Here is a 24,166-nt window from a genome sequence, read left to right as displayed (position 1 = left end):
CTTTGAACAATGTTTTTAAATTACTATCATTATAGCTAATAGTATAATAAAATAAAATATAGTATATAAGTATAATAAAATGCCACAAATAGCACCAATTAGTTGGTTTTTATAGACCACTTAAACACGTTTGTGTATCACTGCTAAAACTAGCAACTTTGTAATATAATATTAATAACGTCGCAAATTGAACAAGTTAAGTCTGTCGATTGTATGATTTGCACGAGTTTTAATTGGATTGCAATTAAGTGGACACACAATTTGACAAAATTAGGTGCGTACTGACTGAGAGAGCAGCCTCATGTGGTCGAGAGGCAGCTTCGCCATAGAAAATATATTATGTTAAAGCCTCGCGAGGCAAAATGCACAGTCAGTACGCGACTCGCTCGAGGCAAACGCACGCGCCGCCTCGCCCGAGCATTGCCACAACCGATCCAATCTTTGTCGGTTTATCGATGCTCAAAGGTGCTGCGCGCGGCTGCCTCGCGTGACGTTAATAGTTGATTTTCGTGAAGCAAATACCCGAGGCTGCTCGCTCAGTCAGTACGCGCCTAATCACATAAATTAATAATGATAGATTCTAATGGATTTAAGTTTTGTACTATTTCATTTGAGTCGTTTTTTGCGGCCCGGGTTTAGCCTTTCGGCATCTTCAGGCACTATGTGCACTCACCAAAAGGCAAATACACACTGACAACGAATTCAGTTAACTCTAACTTCATCAATATCATCAGCCTGAATCTATCCACTGCTGGATGAAGGCATCTCCAAGCTGATTTCACTTTTCTCGGTCCTGTGCGTTGATTTGCCACGTACTTCTGCAAAACTTTATCATTTCATCGATCCAGCGGTCTCTAGATCTACTTTGCGGACGTTTTGTATCTCTTGGATACCACTGGATGACTAAATTTGTCCTACGATTGTCTCTTCTTCGAGCTATGTGTCCAGCCCATTTCCATTTGACGTTTTTTGCGAACTCTATTACATCGCAAAACCTTGTCTGTCTCCTTATTAACTTTAATCTAATACATTGTTTATCTGAAAATAATATGTTTATCACAATATTGTGTGAAAGTTATCACCGTAATTAAAATATGTTTCATCTTTAATTTCAGTTTCGCTACGCGACATGCTCAGAGCTGACAGCGACATGGTTCGGCATCTTCATGGGAGTGGCGACGGCGTGGGGTCTTCCGCTGGTCATCATGATATACGGGGAGTTCACGCAGCTTATGGTGGAGAGGTCCATCCCCGGAGGAGAGGTCTCCAAGACTATTATCCTAAAGTACTTTGGAGGAGGGAAATTTCTGTAAGTATTTTTGTAGCACTGTAAATTAGAATATAAATACATTCTGCCTTAACAGATGCTGTGATTTAAATTATCATTATGTAAGCGGATTGTCATGGGCTGAAAACCTACCTGCTGCACCTACAATTTTGTGTGTTGATTATTTTAAAATAAAAAATATATTCTTCACACAGAAAATTGGTTTGGATGGGGGTGCATTTAAAAAAAATATCCATAATGTTAATCTTTTATTTTTTTTACTTTTTGACATTGAATTCACCTACCTACCCACTAGCTTCAACAGTGGACCGTCGCAATTCTCCGGGTACATTACTCAAACCCAAATATTCCGCTTTTTTATTCTAGCGATAAACACCTGACCTGCAGCTATACCTTACAAGTCCTCACCTATGTATCGCATCCACAAGTGGTAATTGACGGGTCATATTAGGATCATTAAGCTGCAGACACACGGCATTACAGGGGACGTGTGTAGCCGTCCGTCCATCAATTGGATTTGTCTTATCCAATTGGTGATTCTACTCGGATGCGATTGGAATCAAATAACACCTGCGTCGACCCACGTCTACTGCTGTACCGTCTGCCCTTAGTGTCCGTTTGTGTCGTCTGCTCTGGCTTGTCTGTTAACTTGTCGCGTCGGAGTATTAAAGCAAACTTTGATGCTGCAGATGGTTGTACCATTTTTATTGAGTGCCATGGGTTTTTCACTGGCACATGCCTTGTGTGTCATAGAATGCCAAGATCAGAGGGGTCAACCCTTTGAGTAGTTTTTTTGAAAGCCTAATCATCCAGGTCACGATTCTCACTCATAAGATCTTGACGAAGAAGAAGTAATATTCCAATATCTTATTAATCTGTATTTTTATCGTCCCTTGTGTGCGTGCCTGGTATTCCAAGTGTCTCCGATGCTCTCCATTAGGTATTCTAATATTCACTATAAATACTATACCATGCACATCCAAAAACTTATAATTGAGGTCCTTCTTTCGATCTGATACATTTTTCTTTTTTCGGAAACAAGTTATGCACATAATATTCTGAATCCTTAGGCCAAGGTTGGCATCAACAAATCCATCAAATTTATGGAAATTACTTTAAAATAGTTAAAACTGCTGATATTTTCAAAATGATACATTTGCTGTTAAGTTCCAAAGTAAAATGGCCTCAATTATATAAATGTTGTAACTTGTAGAGTTAATGGAACTAAGTGGATACTTACAGTATATTAATTGTAAAATTATGATGCTTTCAGACCCAATGCTACAGAAGAAGAGAGTGCTGATCTCCTAGCTGATGATTCAAAAGCTTTCGGGCTGGCGAGTTTAGTTATTGCTGGTACACAGTTCCTGGCAGGAGTCCTCAGTGTCCACTCCCTCAATTGGAGTGCACATCGACAGGTAAATAAAATTACTACACCATCTACCACTTTCACATACCTACGGATTGACGGAAGATTCATAGTATAACGAGTATAATTCGTGGTTACAGCTCCCTGGGCACAGACCCGTGGCCCCCAGTTTCGGTGTATGACTTAATGACAGTCATTAAATGCAAGAAATACTACTAATATTGAATGTGCGTTTTGTATATGTGACAAAATTTAATGCTGATAATGTATACAGATTTGAATATTAAAAATTTCATTTCTGTAATACATTTAATCCCGTATTTCTCCACACCCGAGAATCATATTTCCTTAAAGCCATGCCCGGAAGGTAACCCACTTACCTATTTTGTGTTTCCTGAGCAATCCTGCTACTTTTTCCTCAATAACAATATTATCCGACAATTTTATATGGTTAACGGTAGCTATATCCTTATGAGGTTCCCAATGAGGAATTTAAGCACCTTTGGTAGTAGTACCTACGAATTCATGATATTATTCATCCTAAGTTTCAACTAACTATCAGCATACTAACTAGGTGACATACAGATTTTAGATAATTAAACTATTTTTATTTCTCAGATTGCCAGGATACGACTTCTTTTCTTGAAATCAGTGCTGCGCCAGGACATGGCGTGGTATGACACTCAACCGAATCTCAACTTTGCCAGTAAAATAACAGAGTAAGTTACATAACCTTTACTATCTTTCGTTAATGCCTACAAATGGGGTTAAATAATTGTCACACCTATGCTACTGTTTTTATTTGGATATGCTTTGAGATATTATGTTAATAAACATTTAAATCAAATTTATATTCATCATTAATATGTGTGTCTCTCTTTTCAGTGACCTGAACAAGTTGAACGAAGGTATTGGAGAGAAGATTGGGATGTTCAGCTATCTCATCTTCTCATTTTTATTCTCTGTATCGGTAGCGTTTGCCTATGGATGGAAACTGACCCTCGTGGTGATGATATCGGCCCCTGTAATCATTATAAGCGCTGCTTTGGTTGCAAAGGTAAACTTCTAATTGACATACTTAAATAATTATTATCTAATAACTACTAGATAATATTATATTGTGTTAACAGTTATATTTAAAGAAACCATTATCGTTTCATTTTAAAGAGCCAATGTATAATGCTAACCATATCTGTGGGTCTATTCTATACACAAGGCGGTTATCGACGGCTAAAGTGATAAATATTATCACTTTATCATATTTATGTATTGAGGCGGTTAATTGTTACAATAAGTTAACCGTCTAAATACTCACTGTCAAAACTGTCTATCTCGCTCTAAAAGTTAACACAGCCAAGAGAGGGGCTGTTAAAATATAGCACTTTTTGAGAGTTTAGACGGTTAATTTATTGTAACAATTAACCGCCTCAATACATAAATATGATTAACTACCGTCGATAGCCGCCTTGTGGATAGACTAGCTTCACTGATGGGTTTCAATTAATTATCTTGGTGATCAAGTTGTCAAACCGTGTATGGTCCAATTACCATTGAATCTAAAAAAATTATGATATATTTATAATAGAAATTTTTCGTCCAGCAATGCATCTAATGTTATTTGCAGGCGCAATCTTCATTGACAGTGAAAGAATTGAACAGCTACAGTCACGCCGGAAGCGCTGCTGAAGAAGTCTTGAGTGCTATCAGGACTGTTATCGCATTCGGAGGAGAAGAAAAAGAAATTCAAAGGTATTAAAAAAATCAAATAGCATATGTATATAAATAGAATTATTGCTACTTCAACAAGCAAGAATCATATTAATTTTTTATTTGTCCAGATATGCCGAACGTCTTGATCCGGCAAATAAAGCAGCTGTTCGGCGCGGGCTAGTGACAGGACTTGGCGGAGGCATTATGTGGCTCATCATGTACTGCTCCTTCGCTCTGGCCTTCTGGTATGGAGTCCGCCTCATTCAGGGAGACAGCGACTTACCCATTGATGAAAGGACTTACACCCCTGGAATTCTAATCATAGTAAGTCAGCATAACAACAAAAATTGTCAGCACAGTAAAATTAGGATTTTACAACAACCAAAAGACATTTGAATACGTGTATTAATTAAGGCTCTAAGTACCAAAAAGTAGTATTGCCTGTAGTTACAAAATACCGAGTCATTGCAGTAAAAATTCATGAAGCAGACCTTCCGAAAAATGTGGTTTTACAGTGTGAATCAATCACGGCAGCTTCTATAATTTTAGGTATTAAGAATTCGCAAGTGTCAACACACCATCGTCAGCCATTTTATATTGAATGCCGTTGACCACTGCAGTGCTACTTACACCATTATAAAAAAAACACGCCAACGGACTTATAACGTCGACAGGTTTAAATATTTTTCTGTATTTTTTTGACTTGCTTGAGGCACTTAGACCATAGTTGAAGTTATTGGCGTTGGTATGTAGAACATTTTTCTATAAAAATGTCAGTTTTTATTTTTTTGGTACTTAGCGCCTTAATTAATACACGTATTCATTTCTGTAAAGTAAATAAACAACTTTATAAATTAACCCTGAGGACCCCCTTCAACATCACGATTTTGTTTTAGTGTCTTGACATTTATATGCATAATGTTCTCTCTGCAATGGGATGCTTGTATACTCTCAGAGGATTATAAATTTCATTTCTCATTCTCAGGTATTATGGGGCATCATTGGTGGAGCTCAAAACCTGGGTCTCTGCTCGCCTCACACGGAAGCGTTCGCAGCAGCCCGTGGCGCAGCTCATTCTGTCTTCGAGCTGATCGCCCGCCAGCCGGTCATCGATTCACTCTCTGAAGAAGGAGAAAGACCCGAGAAAGTTGTTGGGAACATCAAACTGACAGACGTCACGTTTAAATACCCATCCAGACCAGATGTTAAGGTAAGCAATACGTTAAAATAAGAAAATGAGTGTAGGTATGTATGGCGAACACCAGTAGCAAAAATCTGAGGTAGGCTGTTAAGATCTGCCATAAAAAGTGCACATTAAACTTTGTTAGTCATACGTATTTTTGTTTTTATTGAACTAAGACACAATTTACAGATGGTATTGGTCAGTTTTTAAAAATCAATTAAACCCTGCCTAAACCAAACCATAATAGTTTTAGTATATTTTGGGCGATCCAACATAATTGTGCACACTTTTTCATTCATACTTATTTGTTTTCGTTGGATTAAGATTACATATAACACAAATATTGTTGGTTTATTTTTTTTAAATTCATTAAGCCCTGCCTAACCAAACTATAATAGATAAAAAATATTATTCTACCTATAAAATATTCAAAGTTATGTATGATTTAATTGCATAATTTTAGATATTTTATAGATAGATGAATATTTTTTACTATTATCTATTATGACTTGCTTTTCGCAGGGTTAATTTAATTTTAAAAACTATCTGTAAATTGTAGTCTTATTTCAATAATATTCAAATACGTATGACTGACAAAGTTTAGTGTACACCATTTATGACGTATCTTAACAGCCTACCTCACACATGATGAAAGTGAAATGTCATCCTCATTGTCAATGTAATCCATCCCATCTTCAATTCGACCAGAGTAATTCAGTTTTGTAGTTGTTATGACATATTTGTACATGTAAAAGACAACATACCCAACATTGGTATGTAAGATGTATTATGGGTTGTCTTCAACTAAATTGTACTGCACTAAATTGTAGTCCCTCTAGTAGAAGTATCATAGTAATGACTTGCAACACGTATTACATAATTTTTGATTTTGGCATGAATCGAAAAACAAAGATTTCACGTTAACGCTAATTTTCCAGAGAGAGGCTCAATTTTAATAATGGAAGTATAAATCAGTTTGCTCTATTCATAACAATTACTTTAATATTTTTAACAAATATTCATAATTAGATTATTGTTTACGAGTAAAGGTAAACAAATGGTAAATAATCATTTGGGATCATCTTCACTACTGAGATACAGTATAGGATTAAATTGTATTCAAATGATATTAAAAGTACAAATTAATTTCAGGTATTGGCTGGATTGAATTTGGAGATAAAAGCTGGTGAGACGGTAGCTCTTGTGGGTGCATCTGGTTGTGGAAAGTCAACGGTACTCCAACTTCTGCAAAGACTTTACGATCCACTCGGAGGAAAGGTTGAACTCGACGGAAGACTTTTACCGACCCTCAATGTTGCTTGGCTCAGAGCACAGTTGGGTAAGTTATCTTATCATATGAAAAGTAGCTATTATTACCATAACTGTAATGTTATATAACATTAATGACATAAACTTGGACTTGTATGATTTTTATAAATTTTAAAGTACACGCCATTCTTGTTGCTCATTGTAAAGTACGAAAGTCATAACGTAAAAAACGTAATATTTAAAAAGTAACTGAAGAATTCTTTCTATTTAGTCGCGAAGGAGGATTAATATATACAGGAATCCTAGTTATCCGAGGATAATTGGGACCGAAAAAATACCTCTTAAAGCTAAATGGAGACCAAAATTACTTAGTAAATGGGTTAATTGGGAGACATTTAGAAAAGAATAAGACATGTGAGCAAGACAGAAATAGTGTAGGAGTGTGGGATTGAATGATTGAAAGTGACAGTTGACGACTGTGAGCTATTGTGCTTGTATTTTTATAGTTTTTTTTTTTGCATTTACCTGCAAATTCGTAACTGCGGGGACTTGGATAACGAATATGTACTCGGATAATGAGGACCCCCTGTAGTACTATTGAGCTCCTTCCGATATGTTAAAAATTAATAAACCATGTAAACTGGCATATAAATGTGCTTTGACAAAAGTTTAAATTAGTATTTTAAAAATATGTCATTGGTAAAAGCTCAGCCCTAAATGAAATACTTGTTATCAAATATCACACTACTCCCTCGAAATGAAATCACGACAAATAGCTTTTTGCCGTCTATTGGAAAGTAGCCGAAAGGCTTTGCATTACAATACTTGCTGTCAAACCTTCACCAAATGAATTATTTGAATTGTGAATGCCGAATCGAATTTCTAAAATGTTTTTATTCTATTTTCATCAGGTGTGGTAGGACAGGAACCAGTTCTGTTCAGTGGAACGATCCGAGACAACATTGCCCAAGGAAAACCCGGATGTTCAGATCTCGAGATTCAAGAGGCCGCTATTGCTGCCAACTGTCATGAATTCATCATTAAATTGCCATTTGTAAGTTAACATGACTGATGATGTTATAAATTCTTAGTAAAAGCAACTGCAATTTTATTTACAATCGAAAAAATCATTTTTCCCGCTCATTTTAGATTAATATTGACAATATTTTTTTTTATTCAGGGTTACAAGACTACAATCGGAGAACGTGGAACTCAACTATCCGGAGGGCAGAAACAGAGAATCGCCATCGCCAGATCTCTCATCAGGAATCCCAAATTACTTCTGTTAGATGAAGCCACTTCAGCTCTGGATGCCAGAGGAGAAAGGAGAGTTCAAGATGCTTTAGATAAGGCCAGCGTTGGAAGAACCACTGTCATGGTTACCCATAGGTATACATTCACATAATTGAAGCAATTAATAATCACAGTGACGAATCAAATTAATTCCTATCGCTAGATATCGTCAAAGCTGTTCCCTCATTTTACACAAAACAGCTAGCCTCCTTTCACAATGGTATCTAGCTAAAAAGGGCTTAAGTATAATTCTTCTTCTTTCTCCACAGACTAGTTACAGTAACCAGTGCGAACCGAATAGTTTTCATCGACCAGGGAAAAGTTGTAGAGCAGGGAACTCACGATGAACTGATGGCGCTCAAAGGTCACTACTTCAAACTGGTAGAAGCCGATTCTCATTCTCAGGGCAATCCTGATGACAAGGCCGAAGACGAAGATGAAGATGATAAGATTCCTGAGGATGTCGAGGTTAAAAGAAATTCCGTGTCCAGAGCGCAGAGCATCAGAGGTAATTAGATAATATGTTTGTACATGTATTTATTTTCTATTCGTGGTATATTTTGATTACTGTCTGTTAGAAACCGTTTTTTGGCAAAATAAGAGTTTTTCAAATGGTGCCACTCGGTAATATAGATAGGTAAAATGGATTTAAAACATATCATGTTTGCCTTTGTAGAAACAACTCCTGAATACATCAGACAATTGAGCCGTGACAGTTTACGCAGGGCGCAAAAGAGGTCAAGTATCAGCTCCGTTCATAGCTTTGGAAGATCGCAGAGGATTCAGCCGGTTGAAGAAAATCAGACGCCGGAAGAAGATGAAGCAGAAACTGAGGTATGTAAAAGTTCATTCAGTATAGTTACATGAATCATAACAAATGAATTTGAAACACTAGTAATCAGACATTTGAAGTTATTAATAAAATTGTCATTACAACATTAACATAGAGATGGGAGGCAATGGAGATGATAAATTTCTTATATTTTTTTATAACTTCTTGCTTTATTTCATTACAGGAATTAGAAAAATCAGTCAGCAACTGGGCTCTATTAAAGCTGAACAAACCTGAATGGGTGTACATTCTCTTCGGATCAATTTCTTCGCTTATTGTTGGTGGAGTCCTACCAGTGTTTGCTTTGCTATTCTCAGAAGTTTATGGGGTAAGAATGCAATGATTTTTTAATATTTTTATCATAATACACAATACTGAATAATCAATTGAATATTCTATAAATCTCGTTCATGATTGGAGTAAATTGTTTTGTTTTATTCAGTCATTCAGAGCAAAAATAATGAAGGTAACCTTTTCTATAGTCCAAACATTATGTTCACACTGTCTACGTCTAAAGCCTAGAAGTAATTCACGAAACTAGCAACAACTTTTTGAATTTAAAAATTAAGGAAAATTGTAAGGAAACAATTTTTTTTAAGTACCTGCCTAAAATCAATATTATTAATATGAGAATACAAATACAGTAGAGCTCCCGATTATCCGTGTTAACGGTAATTTATTAACGGTAGGGAGAGGTGGCACGGATAAACGAAAAACACGGTTAATCCGAAATATGGTTTTTCACGTAATAGATTCTTGGGTTTCCACCATGTGTACTTCTTCCTTCTTTCCTCGACATTTTGCACTCGTTGCAGAGGCCATTATCAAGAGATATATTTATAGTAGGAAGACGTATATGCGGTGTACATACATCTATTACGATAAAAAACAACCGCGAAAGTCTCAAATATTATATGGTTTTATCTTTTTAAAATAGATTAATGGTTTTACGTGACGAAATCAACTGCGATCAGATTGTATTACACGTTACTTTATAAATAATATCTTTTATTTCTGCGTTAGCGATCCGCAAAATGTTTCTTCTATTTTCAGTGGTCCGCAGATGTAAAAAGGTTGAGAAACACCGTAGTCACTATATTAAAAAAATATATATTATATTATCACCTTTTATCGGATCTATTTTTAAATGTGTCACTTCTATTTCCAGTTACTCTCACTGACTGACCCTGATGAAATCACCTCTGGAACTGCTTTGTACTGTTCTCTGTTTGTCGTCGTCGGAATTCTCTGCGGAGCCGGAACGTTCTTGCAGAGTTATCTCTTCACCGAGGCCGGAGTCAGACTAACCCAGAGGCTCAGAGTTATGTCATTTGCAAATTTCTTAAAACAGGTAAATAATCATTGATATTAATCATTACAAAACCTACAGTATAATGGTGTATACCAAGTGGTCTAAAGTTGTATAGTGTAACATACCGAAAGCATTATTAATAGTGTAACTCATCTTGGTAACGTTTTATCATGGTGAGAAGAAGACTTTTGTTAAATCTATAGTTTACAATTATTAGATATGTTGACACAATTGATTTTCCATAAAGAATAGGCTTATAGCTAATTTCGCAGGTTTAAAGCTTTCACAATATGGACTCCGTACGATTCTCTTTATTACTCTTTCATTTTTAAGTCTATTTTAAGCAGAAGAATGCAACTAAAAACTCTGACATACCTAATATACATTCACTCAAGTTCATAGTAGGTATCGACGGCCCCAGGAAAAACCATGATAAGTCTAAAATCATAAATGTTCAGGAGAGCGAAAAAACTAAAATATTTACGCTATTAAATTCATCATATAAAATGAGTAAGATTTTTCTTATCTTATTTAAGTAAATCAGATAGACCATTTTATGGTCTATATTCCTATCAAAATTTAATGATGATTCATTAATTAACAGCTGAGATAATGTCCAAAAATCGTTTTTATTTGGAATAATATTACGCACTTTATATTTTGACTCGATTCAACATGCTTTTGCGCGGACGAAATAGATTACTGACTCCGCATAACACATTCATATTCTGAGATAGAAACCTTATTTTACGTCGCATTTTTCTTACTCCATACGATTTTATTAATTACAACTATAGTTATAACGCTCTTTTACGGAAAAATTGACATTGCGCAATATTTAACTCGAAATAGTACAGCGTGTCTATAAAATCTTAATAAGGGATATAGGGACATATTGATATATATATATTTTTATACGGAGTTTTTATAATTTAAATGTATTTAAGTATGACTTTTTATGTTTTTTTGCAAATTATTATTGATATTTTTATAAATAATCAGAATATGTACATTACAAAATAATAAACATTCAGGAAAAATGTTTATAATGGAATAATAAAGAAGTTATGAGGAAATTAGTACATAACACTACTTACTACACCATCAATAAAATATCTATTTTTTATACCTACTTCATAACAATTTTTTCATTAAAAATATAGAATAGATAGAAAAAAACAATGTAATGTTAATGGTCATGTATATCACTAGAACAATTTTAATTTAATTAATATTCAGTACAATTATCGAAACCAGAGAGATAATATATTTCATTAAATAAATCATTATAAGTTCGTTAATGGTTTACATAAAGGATATACTGAGTGAATTAAATTAGTAATTATCACTTTAGAACACACATAATTATTATTTTTCAATACAAAAATATTAAATAACTAGTGGAATATAATATTATACATAACAATTTGGCAAAAATGTACCTACCAAAGCATCGAAATGTTGGAAAAAATATATTTAAGTAGGTTTATTAGTTTCAAAAATTTTAATACTAATAAACCTAAGGAAAGTGTTATTTATAACCTAATAATTATTATTTAAAGACAGCTGAATTCACTTTCGTTATCGAATGAGATCGCATTATTAAAATGTTCATCAGCAGAAGTTAAATTCATATAAAATTTATACTAGGCTTGTATTACATACACATTCTATAATCACGATTAGGTAATTACCTATCTAAAATAACATTGATACAACATTATGTAGTTCTGCTGTAGCAAGAGTGATAACCTTTTCAGTACCTACCTTCTATTCACTTTTTTCAATTCAATTTTTGCAACATAATATCTTTCTGTAATTGATCTTGTAAAATTGTAATTAAAAGCTTATAAATACTGATACAGTGATCATATTATCTTTCGTTTTGTTTTTCTAATGTTTATTGTTGATATGAGTTTAATTATCGATTAGTAAACATAGTTGAATTATATTTAATTGTCAACATAAATCATGAAACATCAGTATAAGTACGTCTTAATTGAACTCAGTTATGTTAATTAATACGAGGTGTCATGATTGCAATAATTTATTTGGAAAGATAAAATAAATATGTACCTCCCCAACATTGTAATATTTAGTTTAAAATTTAAATAATCGTGGTACGAATCTGCATTTTTCTAAACGGTTGGCTTTTGACTAGTATTTTCTTTAAATGATACATTATATTGTTATCTAATCTAATCAATTACGTAGAGTTTTATTAAATTCTTTCTCAAAAAAACATAGTTTAATATCAATTATCATTCATAGCACTTTATTTAACTTACTATTTTGATCGATCTATATAACTCCGACCGATTTAACTTAGATAAAAAAGAGTAATTACTATTTATACTAGTTTTCATATTTTAAAACAATCATATTCAATAAATTAATACGAGGTAAGTATATATGAGAGTAGGTACTAGATTTTTCAAAACCAATTGATATTTTGTTTGATATTATACCTACCGGGGATACCACAATAGGTTAATCCCATCTCATACATATTATTTACCTAGATTCTAGACAACAATAAATGATTCATAAACTGACTATTATACACGTTTTTCGGTAAAATTCTATTGAAAATAATAGATAAAATAAGTTTTCAAAAAACCCGGCTAATCTTTTCTTTTAGGTGACCGACATCTAATAATAATTTATAATCCACAGAGCTCGTTTTCGAGAAACATTCAATGTACAAAGTAATAATAATATATACCCTTTTATATTATTGCAAACATAAAATTAACACGTCGGACGTATTTAAGTTTTACAATGAGCTTAAGTTGGTCCCAATGTGTACAAATCAATTAGTAAGCCTTTCGGAAATTCTCACCATTTGAAAGAGTAATAAAAATGATTTTTTTCACTTTCTTAAGTCATAAATATTATTCCGTAATTAGTAAGAATTTTACTAAGAGAATAATAAAATAAACTCTCTTGTATTTGCTAGCTAGATAAGTCCTTCCTTTTAAATAATAAAATATTTTGTAATTTAAACATGAAAATACTGCCTAGTTGTTATTATCGATGTACAAGACTAATTTAATCAAAATGTGTCATACTGTACCGAAAATAAAATAATTTTTTGAAGTTAAAACATAATATTATAGGTATAAGCATCGGCCTATAACATCGTGGGTTCCGAGTTTGAATCATGGGTCTGAAAAATAGATACAAATTGTTTTTCAATTTGTGGTCGGAGTCAGAGTACGTACCTAATAGGTTGAGCAAGTGGCTGACATCCATTTCTCGTAAAAACAAAACCTGTTCTCCAATCTGTGGGGGGCCTCATTATGATCGGACATGATCGGATATTTTAGGTGGGTACATTTTTAATTGCAAAACAATTTGTTTTCTAGTGATAGGTAATAATATTTAATTAAAATATGTCGTTTTCTGCTGGGTATTTATTTAAATTAAGTTTATTTATAAAAACATACTTTTTTTACTCATCTAAATAATTGAAACAGTGAATTATTATAATGATATATCCATATCGTTTTCTATTGGATATTTGTTTAATATCAAATAATATAACAATTTCAAACTTAAACATTACCTACAACATTGTTTTTTGGGTATCTGAGTAATTAACCGAAAATAGTCGAAGAAAGCTTGTGGAGGTCTTTATTTTGCGGTGGATTGAAATTGGCTGATGAATCAATATAATGAATAATCAATATTTAAACATTATTACTGTGTCCTAGTATAGTAAAAGTACCTACCTATATTAGTACAAAATAATTCTTTTCTATTTTGTTTGTTTTATATTCAATAATATAATATTTTGATAATAAAACACTAGTACTAGTGACTAATGAGTAGCTTTTTAACTAAAACTGCATTTACCTACTGCAAATTCCAATATTTTCCGAAGATAAACCAATATATTTTTCAAAACTAATGTGATACGTCAATATAAACCATGCCGTATATTAGGATCTCCGTTAAAGACTGTTATTGCAAGTATAACAACCTTCTTACTCGTAAAATAAAACGCAGTACACTTTTTTTATTGATATATGACTATACTCCTCGGATATTTATGTGAACACAAATTTGGTCGATGCGATATGTAGATATAGAGCACCATTGTCGAAAACCTAACTTTGTCAATTTTTATGCTAGAGACCTGAAATTTTTACAGGACATGCACAAAAAATATGATATTATAAAAAGCTAATAAAACTTAAAACGCTATTTTCAGACTTATCATGGTTTTTCTAGGGCACGTCGGTATGTACAGTCCGCCAACACCGCAGGAGAAAAAATACTCACTATTACAAAACATATCAACTCTCAAAAATTATAATATCCTCATTTCTTCCATTAATTGGCACTCTTCATTCGAATGTTATAATGGAGTTTGACCAGACAGTTCTTCAATCAAATAAAAAAGTTCATATTTTAATATCATTTTAATTTCCAGGAGATCGGTTGGTATGATGACCAGAAAAACTCAGTGGGAGCACTCTGCGCAAGGCTTAGCGGTGACGCAGCTGCTGTTCAGGGGGTAAGTCCATCATCTACCGAATATGATTTATAAACAAACAGAAATTATTTATTTTTCATTTTACTATTATAAGTTGATGTGTTAAGTGCGACAACCACTACACATTTCAGACCAAAGCACATTTAAAGAGACTTTTTACCGATCTTACTAGTTCCAATAAATAATAATGTCCATCTTCGTGGTTCAAAAAATGAGCACAGTCTTCATTATTTATTGATGGATTAATAGAGGTGCCTGCGATTGCAAGTGTCTGATCGTCATAAAAATTAATTTGTCAAAAAATTTGCAGGCCACTGGAATGAGAATCGGCACAATCCTTCAAGGCATCTCAACTCTACTGATCGGTGTTCTGATGGCTTTAGTCTTCTCCTGGAAGATGACTCTTGTCTCATTAGTTACTATTCCTCTGGTGAGTACAATATATAATCTCTCTTTTTATCCACCAGATATCCACCAAAAATGCAACATAATATTTATTTTAAATGTCATATCTTTTCAACAACGATAATACTAAATATTATATAATTGGGTTCCAATTTAATCCTTTAATTTCTCTTGTGTTGTATGTGACTTGGGAGCACAAATATTTATGTGAAGGGCATTTGGTAGTTCTGCAGATCACCGCTAGGATGTCCACGGCAATGATAGAATTCTAAACCTATAGTCAATGTATCTGTAAAAGTACGGTATTTATAAAACTGTTTTTTATTACTCTTTCAGGTTCTTGGAGGTATTTACTTTGAAGGTCGCATCATAAGGAACTCTCAGATCAAAGAAAGGAAGGCCATGGAAGGTGCATCAAAAATCGCCACCGAAGCTATCATGAACATCAGGACAGTTCATAGCATGGGTAAATGATTAAAACAAAAATCAATATTTAGGTTACCTATGTTGTTCTCAGTAAATGGGATAAATTAAAAACATTAAAGCTATGATGAAGGGGTTAGGACACTGTTCTCTGGTTCCATGAGCCATGGGCCAAATTCAAATACCCACTGTTTGTTTTAATAATTAATATAAGCCTTGCTTAATTAACATAATCAATTCAAAGCATGGCAAACCATTAAAATAAATTCAAGATGCATGTGTGCGTTTCTATTTATAAACATGTCTGCATTGCCCAAGACTAAGGTTACAATGCAATAAATTGTTTTTTGTTTATGTTATTTTTATTTTTTTATTTACAAATAATGTCAATGGAAAGAAAAACATTGTCAGTTAAAAAAAGCAACATTCTAGAAAAGGTGAAAGAACACGTCGACATAATATGCTCCAAATCAATTTAGAGTCCCTTAACATAAAATCGTAGTTTCACTGTTAAATAATAAATATACATTCATACTAACCTGTTATTTCCTTATATAGGCGCTGAAACACAATTCCTGCAACGTTATGAAGAAGAGTTGAATACGGCTACGAAAGCGGGAGGGGCTCGTTCTCGTCTGCGCGGCGCTGTCTACAGTTTGGGCCTGACTGCTCCATCCTTCGGATACGGAATCTCACTGTACTATGGCGGTCTTCTGATCGCATACGAAGGACTTCCTTACAAAAATGTCATACTGTAAGTTATTCCCCTAAATTACCAAATACACAAGTAAAGTATAAAGTAGATCAATGTGTGTTTCGACCAAGAGAATGGACCTAATATGTTGAGCAAGTGGCTAACATCCATTTCTCGTAAAAAAAAAATTGTTAATAAAACCTCAATCCTGTGCAGGCTCATATTATGATCCTCTTAGGATCGAACATGGTTATTTTATATACATATAGGTATATATAATCGACTAACTCCATTTGGGCAAATTGTTCAGGAAGTAGAAAAAACATAATAATTTAACTATCGAGCGGAATTTAACAATTCCAAAAATACACTTTGAAATTATTTTTTTTTACAAATCAGTTGCACTATGAATTAATACACTATTTTAGCTTTCCTTTTATAAATAAAGAAAATTTATATAAAGAGCGGAGTTGTTCCATTAACGAAATTGGAAATTTGGCACCTGTAGTTGGCTGTATTGTTTGAAGAACGATAACGCATTTATTTATAGGTTTAGGAGTTTTAAATTTTGTGTGAGCATAGAAAACATGGTTTATAACAAAATGTCATCAAAATCTCATCTGTTGTGTAAAGTGCAGTTGGCTAATTTGCAGATTAAGCAGTCGATATGGGTCTCCACAAGGTCCAGATTGTATTAATAGACTTCTTTATGAGAAATAGATGTTAGCCATTCGTCCAAGCCATTGAGTCCTTGCACTGAATCAAATATACATTCAAAAGATAAGTATTTATATAAAGATGGCCACTATACGAACTAGGCAAACATGGGTGCAAAGCTATTCAAACAATTCAAAGACACTAAAAACATTCTGAAATCGCCATCTAATGTTGGAACACATATTATTTGAATTATTCTATTTTTATGGTAGCTCTGTATCTTTGATCGTGTTTCGTTCGTTAAATCAATACCTATCTAAGTTGCTGTCTGAAAATTTTATGAACTTTATGTCGTAATATACAAATTATATTTTTTTACTTAGGATTGCAAAATTTATATCTCTCATCTCTTTCAGGGTTTCTGAGGCTTTGATCTTCGGATCTTGGATGTTGGGTCAAGTGCTTGCTTTTGCACCGAACTTCAACGGAGCCAAGGTGTCCGGAGCTAGAATCGTCCGTCTTCTCAGCAGGAAGCCCCTCATTGAGTCAGATTCTCGCATTATCGATGACCCAGCATGGGTAAGTCTCATATTCTTATTATATCAGAAAAAGATACTTAAAGATAGATACTAAACTAATAAATTAATATAAATAGAAATAATTAAAAAAAAAAAAATTTTATCAACACTGTCACATAAGTAATAGATTTTAACAACTCAATGACAATTATATGGGTAGGTAGTTAAGACATTGATATCTGACATTCTATTAGAATTTAAAAATATGTAACCTATTTACATGATTTTTTTACAGAAAGCGGATGGTGCCATAAAATATTCGAATGTAGAATTCCAGTATCCGACAAGAAAGAATGTGAAAGTTCTCCAAGGCTTGGACTTGGAAGTACTTTCCGGAAAGACTGTGGCTCTCGTCGGCCATTCTGGATGCGGCAAGTCCACGGCTATTCAACTCTTACAAAGGCTGTATGAGCCGTCTAGAGGAGAAATTGTAAGTATAGCAGAGATATTGGAAATTATGTCCAGTGACTCTCTTCTTTTGCTTTGATATTATCTGATTTAGTTTTTGTGAATCGGAAAGTTTATGTTGTTTTAAAAGCTTATAAAAATTGCCAGGTTTTGAAATCTTGATTTCTTCAATGTATTTAAAGTTTTTCAATCAATAACAACCATTGTTGTAAATAATTGGATAATATTAAAAAAGTTAATAAAATAAATCTATTTTTAACTGTCACAAATTTTTCCAAGCATGCTGATTTATTCTGATTATTGTATCAATGCTAATTTATAGTTATTTCCCATCCACAGTCCTTGGACAGCAAGAATGTATCAACCGGACTGACAATCCCTCGTTTGCGTTGCCAACTGGGTCTGGTCTCCCAAGAACCAACACTCTTTGACAGAACCATCGCTGAGAATATTGCATACGGAGACAACGGAAGGAAAGTGCCCACCCAGGAAATCGTGCAAGCTGCCATCAAGACAAATATTCATGGATTTATCAGTGGGCTTCCTTTGGTTAGTTATTATTGATCTTCACATATTCTATTAAACATTCATTTCAAGTACCTACTCTTAGTAGGTTTGCACATACAAACTCGACACAGCTGCTAGTCGTCAACTTTAGCTATGTAATTTTAATTAACATTCACAAAGACATGCAGCTTAATGCTCTGATTCACAAGATTGTTGCAATATAAAGTTTGTTACATTTTCTGAGTTCAGATTTTAAGTTGAGGTCACATGGATACATAAATTTCATGACACATAAGAAATGTCAGATTAAATCATCCATAAAATAATAATAAGTCATTATAATCATCGTTGTAATCATTCATAAATTTTATTCAACAGGGTTACGATACTCCGTTAGGCGCCAAAGGAGCTCAATTATCTGGTGGTCAAAAGCAGAGAATTGCCATTGCAAGAGCACTTGTACGAAACCCCAGAGTACTTTTATTGGATGAAGCTACATCAGCCCTTGATACACAGAGTGAAAAGGTAATTCTATTAATGTTATTATCTTGATTAAAAATTATAAAGACGGTAGCCATATGTTAACGGAATTTTCAATAACAATAACGGAATGTCAGTTACATAGATATTACAAAGTATTTACAAGAAGGACGTTTTATTCAATAGTTTAACATGTTTAATAATATTATATTATTTTTTATAGTTTAATATAATTAATTAATAGATAAATATTTGTTTAAATCACACTCTGTCCATTATTCATTTTAAGTCATTAAAATTTTAATCAGTGTAGGTACCTTCCAAGGTTTCGAATCAAATATCGCACCCTCGCAACTAAACTGCCACAATCCAAAAGACGTCAAACAGAGAAAATCAGCTTTGAAATTTTTACCTTTCGCATTTTTGTGCTGTGTTTTTGAAATATGTTTAGATATTGAATGAAGTTTTGACTTGAATTTATTGACTTAGAGATATGAAATTTTCGGTACATGTACTATGAACGATAGACAATTAAATGTAGTAATTAACTCAAAACACGTAAATTTGGACTTGTGGCGGTTTAGTTGCGAGGGTGCAATAATATGTGTACATGCTATGTTTTCAGTTTAAGAATCCATTAATTCTTGTGTATTGGATACCACATTGATAATTAGTAAAGACCATAAAACAGTGCAAACTTGAAAAAAAAATCATTTTTTTATTTGATATATCGATAATTATATGCAGTGGGTCCTCATTATCCGAGTATTCGTTAACCCAGCCCCCGCAGTTACAAATTTGCAGGAGAATGCAAAAAAGAAACTATAAAAAACAACTGTCACTTTCAATCTTTCAATCCTACAATCCTGCTCTATTTCTGTCTTGCTTACTTGTCTTTTTCTTTTCTAAACGTGTCCCGATTAAACCCATTTACTAATTAGTGATTTTGGTCCCCGTTTTAAGCGGATTCGCCTTCAGAGGTATTTTTTTGGTCCTAATTACACTCAGATAACGATGTCCCCTTGTATCCGATGTGTAAATCTGTATAATGCTAATACTAATACTATCTTTCAGTTGGTGCAACAGGCGTTGGATGCTGCCAAAGAGGGAAGAACTTGCATAACGATAGCTCACAGACTATCTACGATACAAAACGCTGACCTCATATGCGTCATAGACAAAGGTAAATAATTACAGAACACATACCATAAACAATAAAGTAGTAAAACTTTTTGTTTTGCTATCCATTTTCATAATCTTCAAGATGTCATGTTAATGTATGGCAACTACGCATGCAATTCTCATCACTCTAATTCCGCCCATCTTTATAATATAATCTCTAAACTGTAGGAGGTAATGATATGCATTATGGCTTGTCTATAATGCTTCGAATGCTTAATTTAGACATGACGTCATGATGTATGACAAATTTAAATGTCACCCGACGATTTCTGTTTTGTTATTGTTGAAATTTCCATGATAGTCAAGGGATTTACGTAGTTGACCGAAATCGAAGCAATCCACCATTATCCGCCGTGTCAGTTAGTTGTGTATTAAAACTGTTCTTAATAAAATGGCAACGGCCTTAATGATGCAATTGGTTGTGCGCTCACCTGTTAACCAAAAGATTGGAGGCTCAAAGCTGACTGAAGAATTTTAATAGGGTTTCGCTGACTGCTAATATTAAGCAGTTTCAAACACGTTTGTGATTAATTTGTCACTAAAGACACGCATACTAGTCGCCAGGCCACTAGTTATAAACTGAAACAATGTTACCATGGCAACACTCAACTGAAAGCCACTTAAGCGTCAATGACATTGAGCTACTTTACAAGCTGCTTGTTGACGAATTTAAAAGCGGGCGAGTCAGCTAGTGCGATTGATGATGACATGATGATGATGATGACACACAAAAATTTCCACTCGCTCAGAAGCCACAAGCTAGCGACTATTTTGACAGGACGTAGTTTGTTTTTTTACTGAGAGGTCGCCACTATCGCTCTACTGTGCAGACGCAGATCGGGAGGTTGCCACTATCGCTCTACTGCGCATATCGGCCCACACGCCAGCGTGTAGCATGTAAAGTAGACCGGCTTTCAACTATTCTTGGTAAATTGTATACAATCTGCTTGGCCCACAGAAAGCTCTAGTTTGACAGTTTATGATTTCAATGTAAAACATCAGTTAATAACCAATTTACCTTTAATTAGTAGTCTTCTTTGAGAATCTTCGTGGGTGGAAGGCTCTAGGGCGTCACACTATTGTCTGTTCTATTTAGTGTACAACAGGTCCTGGGCTCAAATCAATGCTTCATAATAGTTATACTAAAATATTTTCTTTTTTGTTTTTACAGGACGAGTAGCGGAGAAAGGAAAACATAGTGAATTATTAGCGAAGAAAGGTCTCTACGCTGACTTACACAAGATGCAAGCGATGGCCACAGACACAGTCACTAGCAGACATACCGACACACCAAATGGCACCCCGCATTCAGAATAGACAGTCATTTTCTATTATGTAAATCAATTCTTAATTTTAACCTCAGCTGTGCAGTGATAGATAGTATTAAAAATTAACAATTTTCGTTATGTAAGTGTTGCCAGATAGAACGTCGAAACGGAACATAGTGTGATAAGATCAAGTGAGATTCATTTTTTAAATAGTATTATTAAATTGTTTAGGTTTTAGCCAAGTATTCTAGCATCTGCGTGCATTGTTTAGTTGATGAGAAAATTATGCCTGGCTAGTTTTATAATAGGCTTATTTTTAAGTGTCAAACTTTTAGACAATACCTATTCATTTTTTATGCCTTTTATAAACTTGACAATGCAATGTATATTGTACCTAAATAATATCAGCTGCCATCATTTTGAAAATATTTAGACATGAAAGAAGTAACAAAAACAAACAATGGATTGATAATGTCGTATAATACAAGTTTACTTCTCTCTAATGTTATATATTATTTTCAAGCTGTATTTACAATATTTACATAGATGTCATTGCAACTGATATACTATTGATAGCAATATTTTTAGTAAATCCCGAATATTGCCTTATAGATATTATTGTGTAGGTTTTTAAGTATTTATATTGTATTTAGAGAATATCTGTGTATATATGTTTTTGTAAGTTTAGTCATAATTACATTAATTTAATACATTGACACAGAATACGCCATTCAATTAATGTTTTTATAACAATATAAAATCATAAAACTGAGAAATTTAATAGGTATGATCATTTTTTTATGATTCCATTTACAAAAAACACACGTCCATTCTTGTATGCGTAGATTATTCGTCAGTCATAGTAAATTGCCTTGTTTTGTTTGCGATGTTAAAACACGTTAAAAATGCAATTGGTATTTTTATTTCAATGTTTACTATCCAAATATCAAATAATTACAATTTGATATTGTTAAATATCAATATTCTTTGGTATGTGTCTACTATAATAGATTTCTTTTATATTGATGAAAGAAAGTCGTATAAGGTAGATAAAACAACCGAAATAGCAAAATCTAAAGACTATTGTATTTTGTTAATCGAAAGATGTACGGATCGATTCCGTCTTATGCCATTATTTTTTATTCTATTTGCCGTGTTAATCATGACGGTTAATCGTCATAAAAAAAAGTTCAGTATAATCTCTGTTAAAATATTGTTATTAGTAATTATTTCCTCGCTGAAATAATTACTTTATCGGTTTTCTGTAAGTATAGTATTATTACTATATTATCTCCGCCATAATCAGGTTTCTCATGAAAACAGTTAAATAAACATATCCTTTTTTTATACATCCACTTATGCATAATCTAATTATAACACCATTTTGTTTTCATGTAAAAATGGTATATTTTTCTCTCAACCAGTATGATAGACTTTTGTATGTAATAAATATTTGAAATATAATATTTAAGCGCTTTTTATAATGTCAGCTGTTGAGTACATTGTCAATATTATATTGTGATTTACCGAAGTAGGCAGGAAAATCGATTTCCTGGCTAATCCAAGACATCAAGGAAAATATTTAATAATACCAATGAAAATATCATAAAATTCTTAAATCAATTTTACTGTACCATGTGAGAAACATTAAATTTATAGGTTACATTTCCCAATTTTTTTTATTACTTAACTTTCAATAAACGATCAAATTTTTAAACAGTGAATTCAAAAATACCTCCATACTATTTCTAATAGATACTTATTTTTATATACTGATTGAAATATTGCTTACCATTTAAGGTGTCATCCATATATGATGTCACATTGTAAGTGCGGGAAGGTGATGTCACAGAACTATGAAAACTTTACTCTTTTTTCTGAATGTAAAATATTCCGAGATGGCCATTAAGTATACTGAAATTGACAATTTTTAATTAAAAAAATGTGACCTAATTAAGTCGATAGGGTGGTAAAATATATTGTGATAAAATAATATAACAGTGAGGGATCACCCAAAAACTTATGATATCATTTATGGATGACGCCTAATACAATAGTAGCCAAATAAAAATATCATTAGCTTTGTGGCATTTTAATAATTATTTTTTATTAGTCAAAATAAGATCTAATTAATTATTTTTCTACTATTATTTATAGTCCTCTAAAAATAAGTTTATTTTTAATGATTTTGTAATTATTTGAATAATTAATTATTATTTAATCTTTGATAAGTTAAGGATTGGCTTTAAGATAAATAACTGTAAATGTCTTGCCATGTCGTTCATAGGTATAGCTTGGAAACGTTTGATAGATGGCTAAGTGCAAAAAGAAATATTGTCTGATGACTGGGCTACCATTGTGTATTATATCGTATTATATCGTATCCCTAAATCGATGTTTCGAGCTCGTTGCAGAGTTCGTTCTCGAGGTAGATCAGAAACTGTAAAAGCCTTCAGCAATAAGTAAAAAGAAGCTGTAGATATATCAAAAACATTCATTCCCATCATGAATAAATTTAAATTTCTATATGAGGAAGTGCAATTATGGTCATAGACACCTATTTGCTTATTGCGTGCGTTATTTAGAGCAAAAATCTAATATTATATGATTCAGTAAATATAACAACGATCGACTGTCAAAAATTATGTGACACAGAGCTAGGACCCAATAAGTGGTTGGCCACCGGTAATCGCAAAAAGTCTGTTGATATAACCAGTAACGGTATTTATATTTTACAATAAATACAGACGTTTACGGACCAAAATTATCAAAACAAGACAACATACATTATATTCTGTGACTGTACA

At 33.1% G+C, this 24,166-nt stretch overlaps 1 protein-coding gene across 2 annotated transcripts in view; it reads left to right on the top strand.

Annotated features, from left to right (window-relative positions):
* The window catches only part of LOC147065267 (multidrug resistance protein homolog 49-like), a 126,537-nt gene extending 103,451 nt beyond the window's left edge, over positions 1 to 23,086 (top strand). For both annotated transcript variants that reach the window (XM_085956355.1, XM_085956356.1), the window contains 24 exons: positions 1,116 to 1,309; positions 2,562 to 2,706; positions 3,276 to 3,376; positions 3,543 to 3,714; positions 4,282 to 4,406; positions 4,496 to 4,691; positions 5,353 to 5,577; positions 6,703 to 6,889; positions 7,731 to 7,873; positions 8,000 to 8,208; positions 8,382 to 8,620; positions 8,789 to 8,946; positions 9,129 to 9,272; positions 10,113 to 10,295; positions 14,695 to 14,778; positions 15,068 to 15,187; positions 15,499 to 15,628; positions 16,144 to 16,339; positions 17,353 to 17,515; positions 17,750 to 17,944; positions 18,262 to 18,471; positions 18,808 to 18,954; positions 19,984 to 20,092; positions 21,263 to 23,086. In XM_085956355.1, coding sequence (XP_085812481.1) covers positions 1,116 to 1,309; positions 2,562 to 2,706; positions 3,276 to 3,376; positions 3,543 to 3,714; positions 4,282 to 4,406; positions 4,496 to 4,691; positions 5,353 to 5,577; positions 6,703 to 6,889; positions 7,731 to 7,873; positions 8,000 to 8,208; positions 8,382 to 8,620; positions 8,789 to 8,946; positions 9,129 to 9,272; positions 10,113 to 10,295; positions 14,695 to 14,778; positions 15,068 to 15,187; positions 15,499 to 15,628; positions 16,144 to 16,339; positions 17,353 to 17,515; positions 17,750 to 17,944; positions 18,262 to 18,471; positions 18,808 to 18,954; positions 19,984 to 20,092; positions 21,263 to 21,408 — 3,921 coding nt within the window. In that variant the 3' untranslated portion in view covers positions 21,409 to 23,086. The remainder of the gene's footprint in view (positions 1 to 1,115; positions 1,310 to 2,561; positions 2,707 to 3,275; positions 3,377 to 3,542; positions 3,715 to 4,281; positions 4,407 to 4,495; positions 4,692 to 5,352; positions 5,578 to 6,702; positions 6,890 to 7,730; positions 7,874 to 7,999; positions 8,209 to 8,381; positions 8,621 to 8,788; positions 8,947 to 9,128; positions 9,273 to 10,112; positions 10,296 to 14,694; positions 14,779 to 15,067; positions 15,188 to 15,498; positions 15,629 to 16,143; positions 16,340 to 17,352; positions 17,516 to 17,749; positions 17,945 to 18,261; positions 18,472 to 18,807; positions 18,955 to 19,983; positions 20,093 to 21,262) is intronic.
* Positions 23,087 to 24,166: the final 1,080 nt, after the last annotated feature.

The sequence above is a fragment of the Rhyacophila brunnea genome, unplaced genomic scaffold (genome assembly GCF_057557595.1).
Source record: "Rhyacophila brunnea isolate RB1 unplaced genomic scaffold, BYU_Rbru_1.0 scaffold_6, whole genome shotgun sequence".
Classification (NCBI taxonomy): domain Eukaryota; kingdom Metazoa; phylum Arthropoda; class Insecta; order Trichoptera; family Rhyacophilidae; genus Rhyacophila; species Rhyacophila brunnea.
The sequence above is the reverse complement of the archived record's forward strand: the minus strand, read 5'-3'. Positions and strand labels throughout refer to the sequence as shown.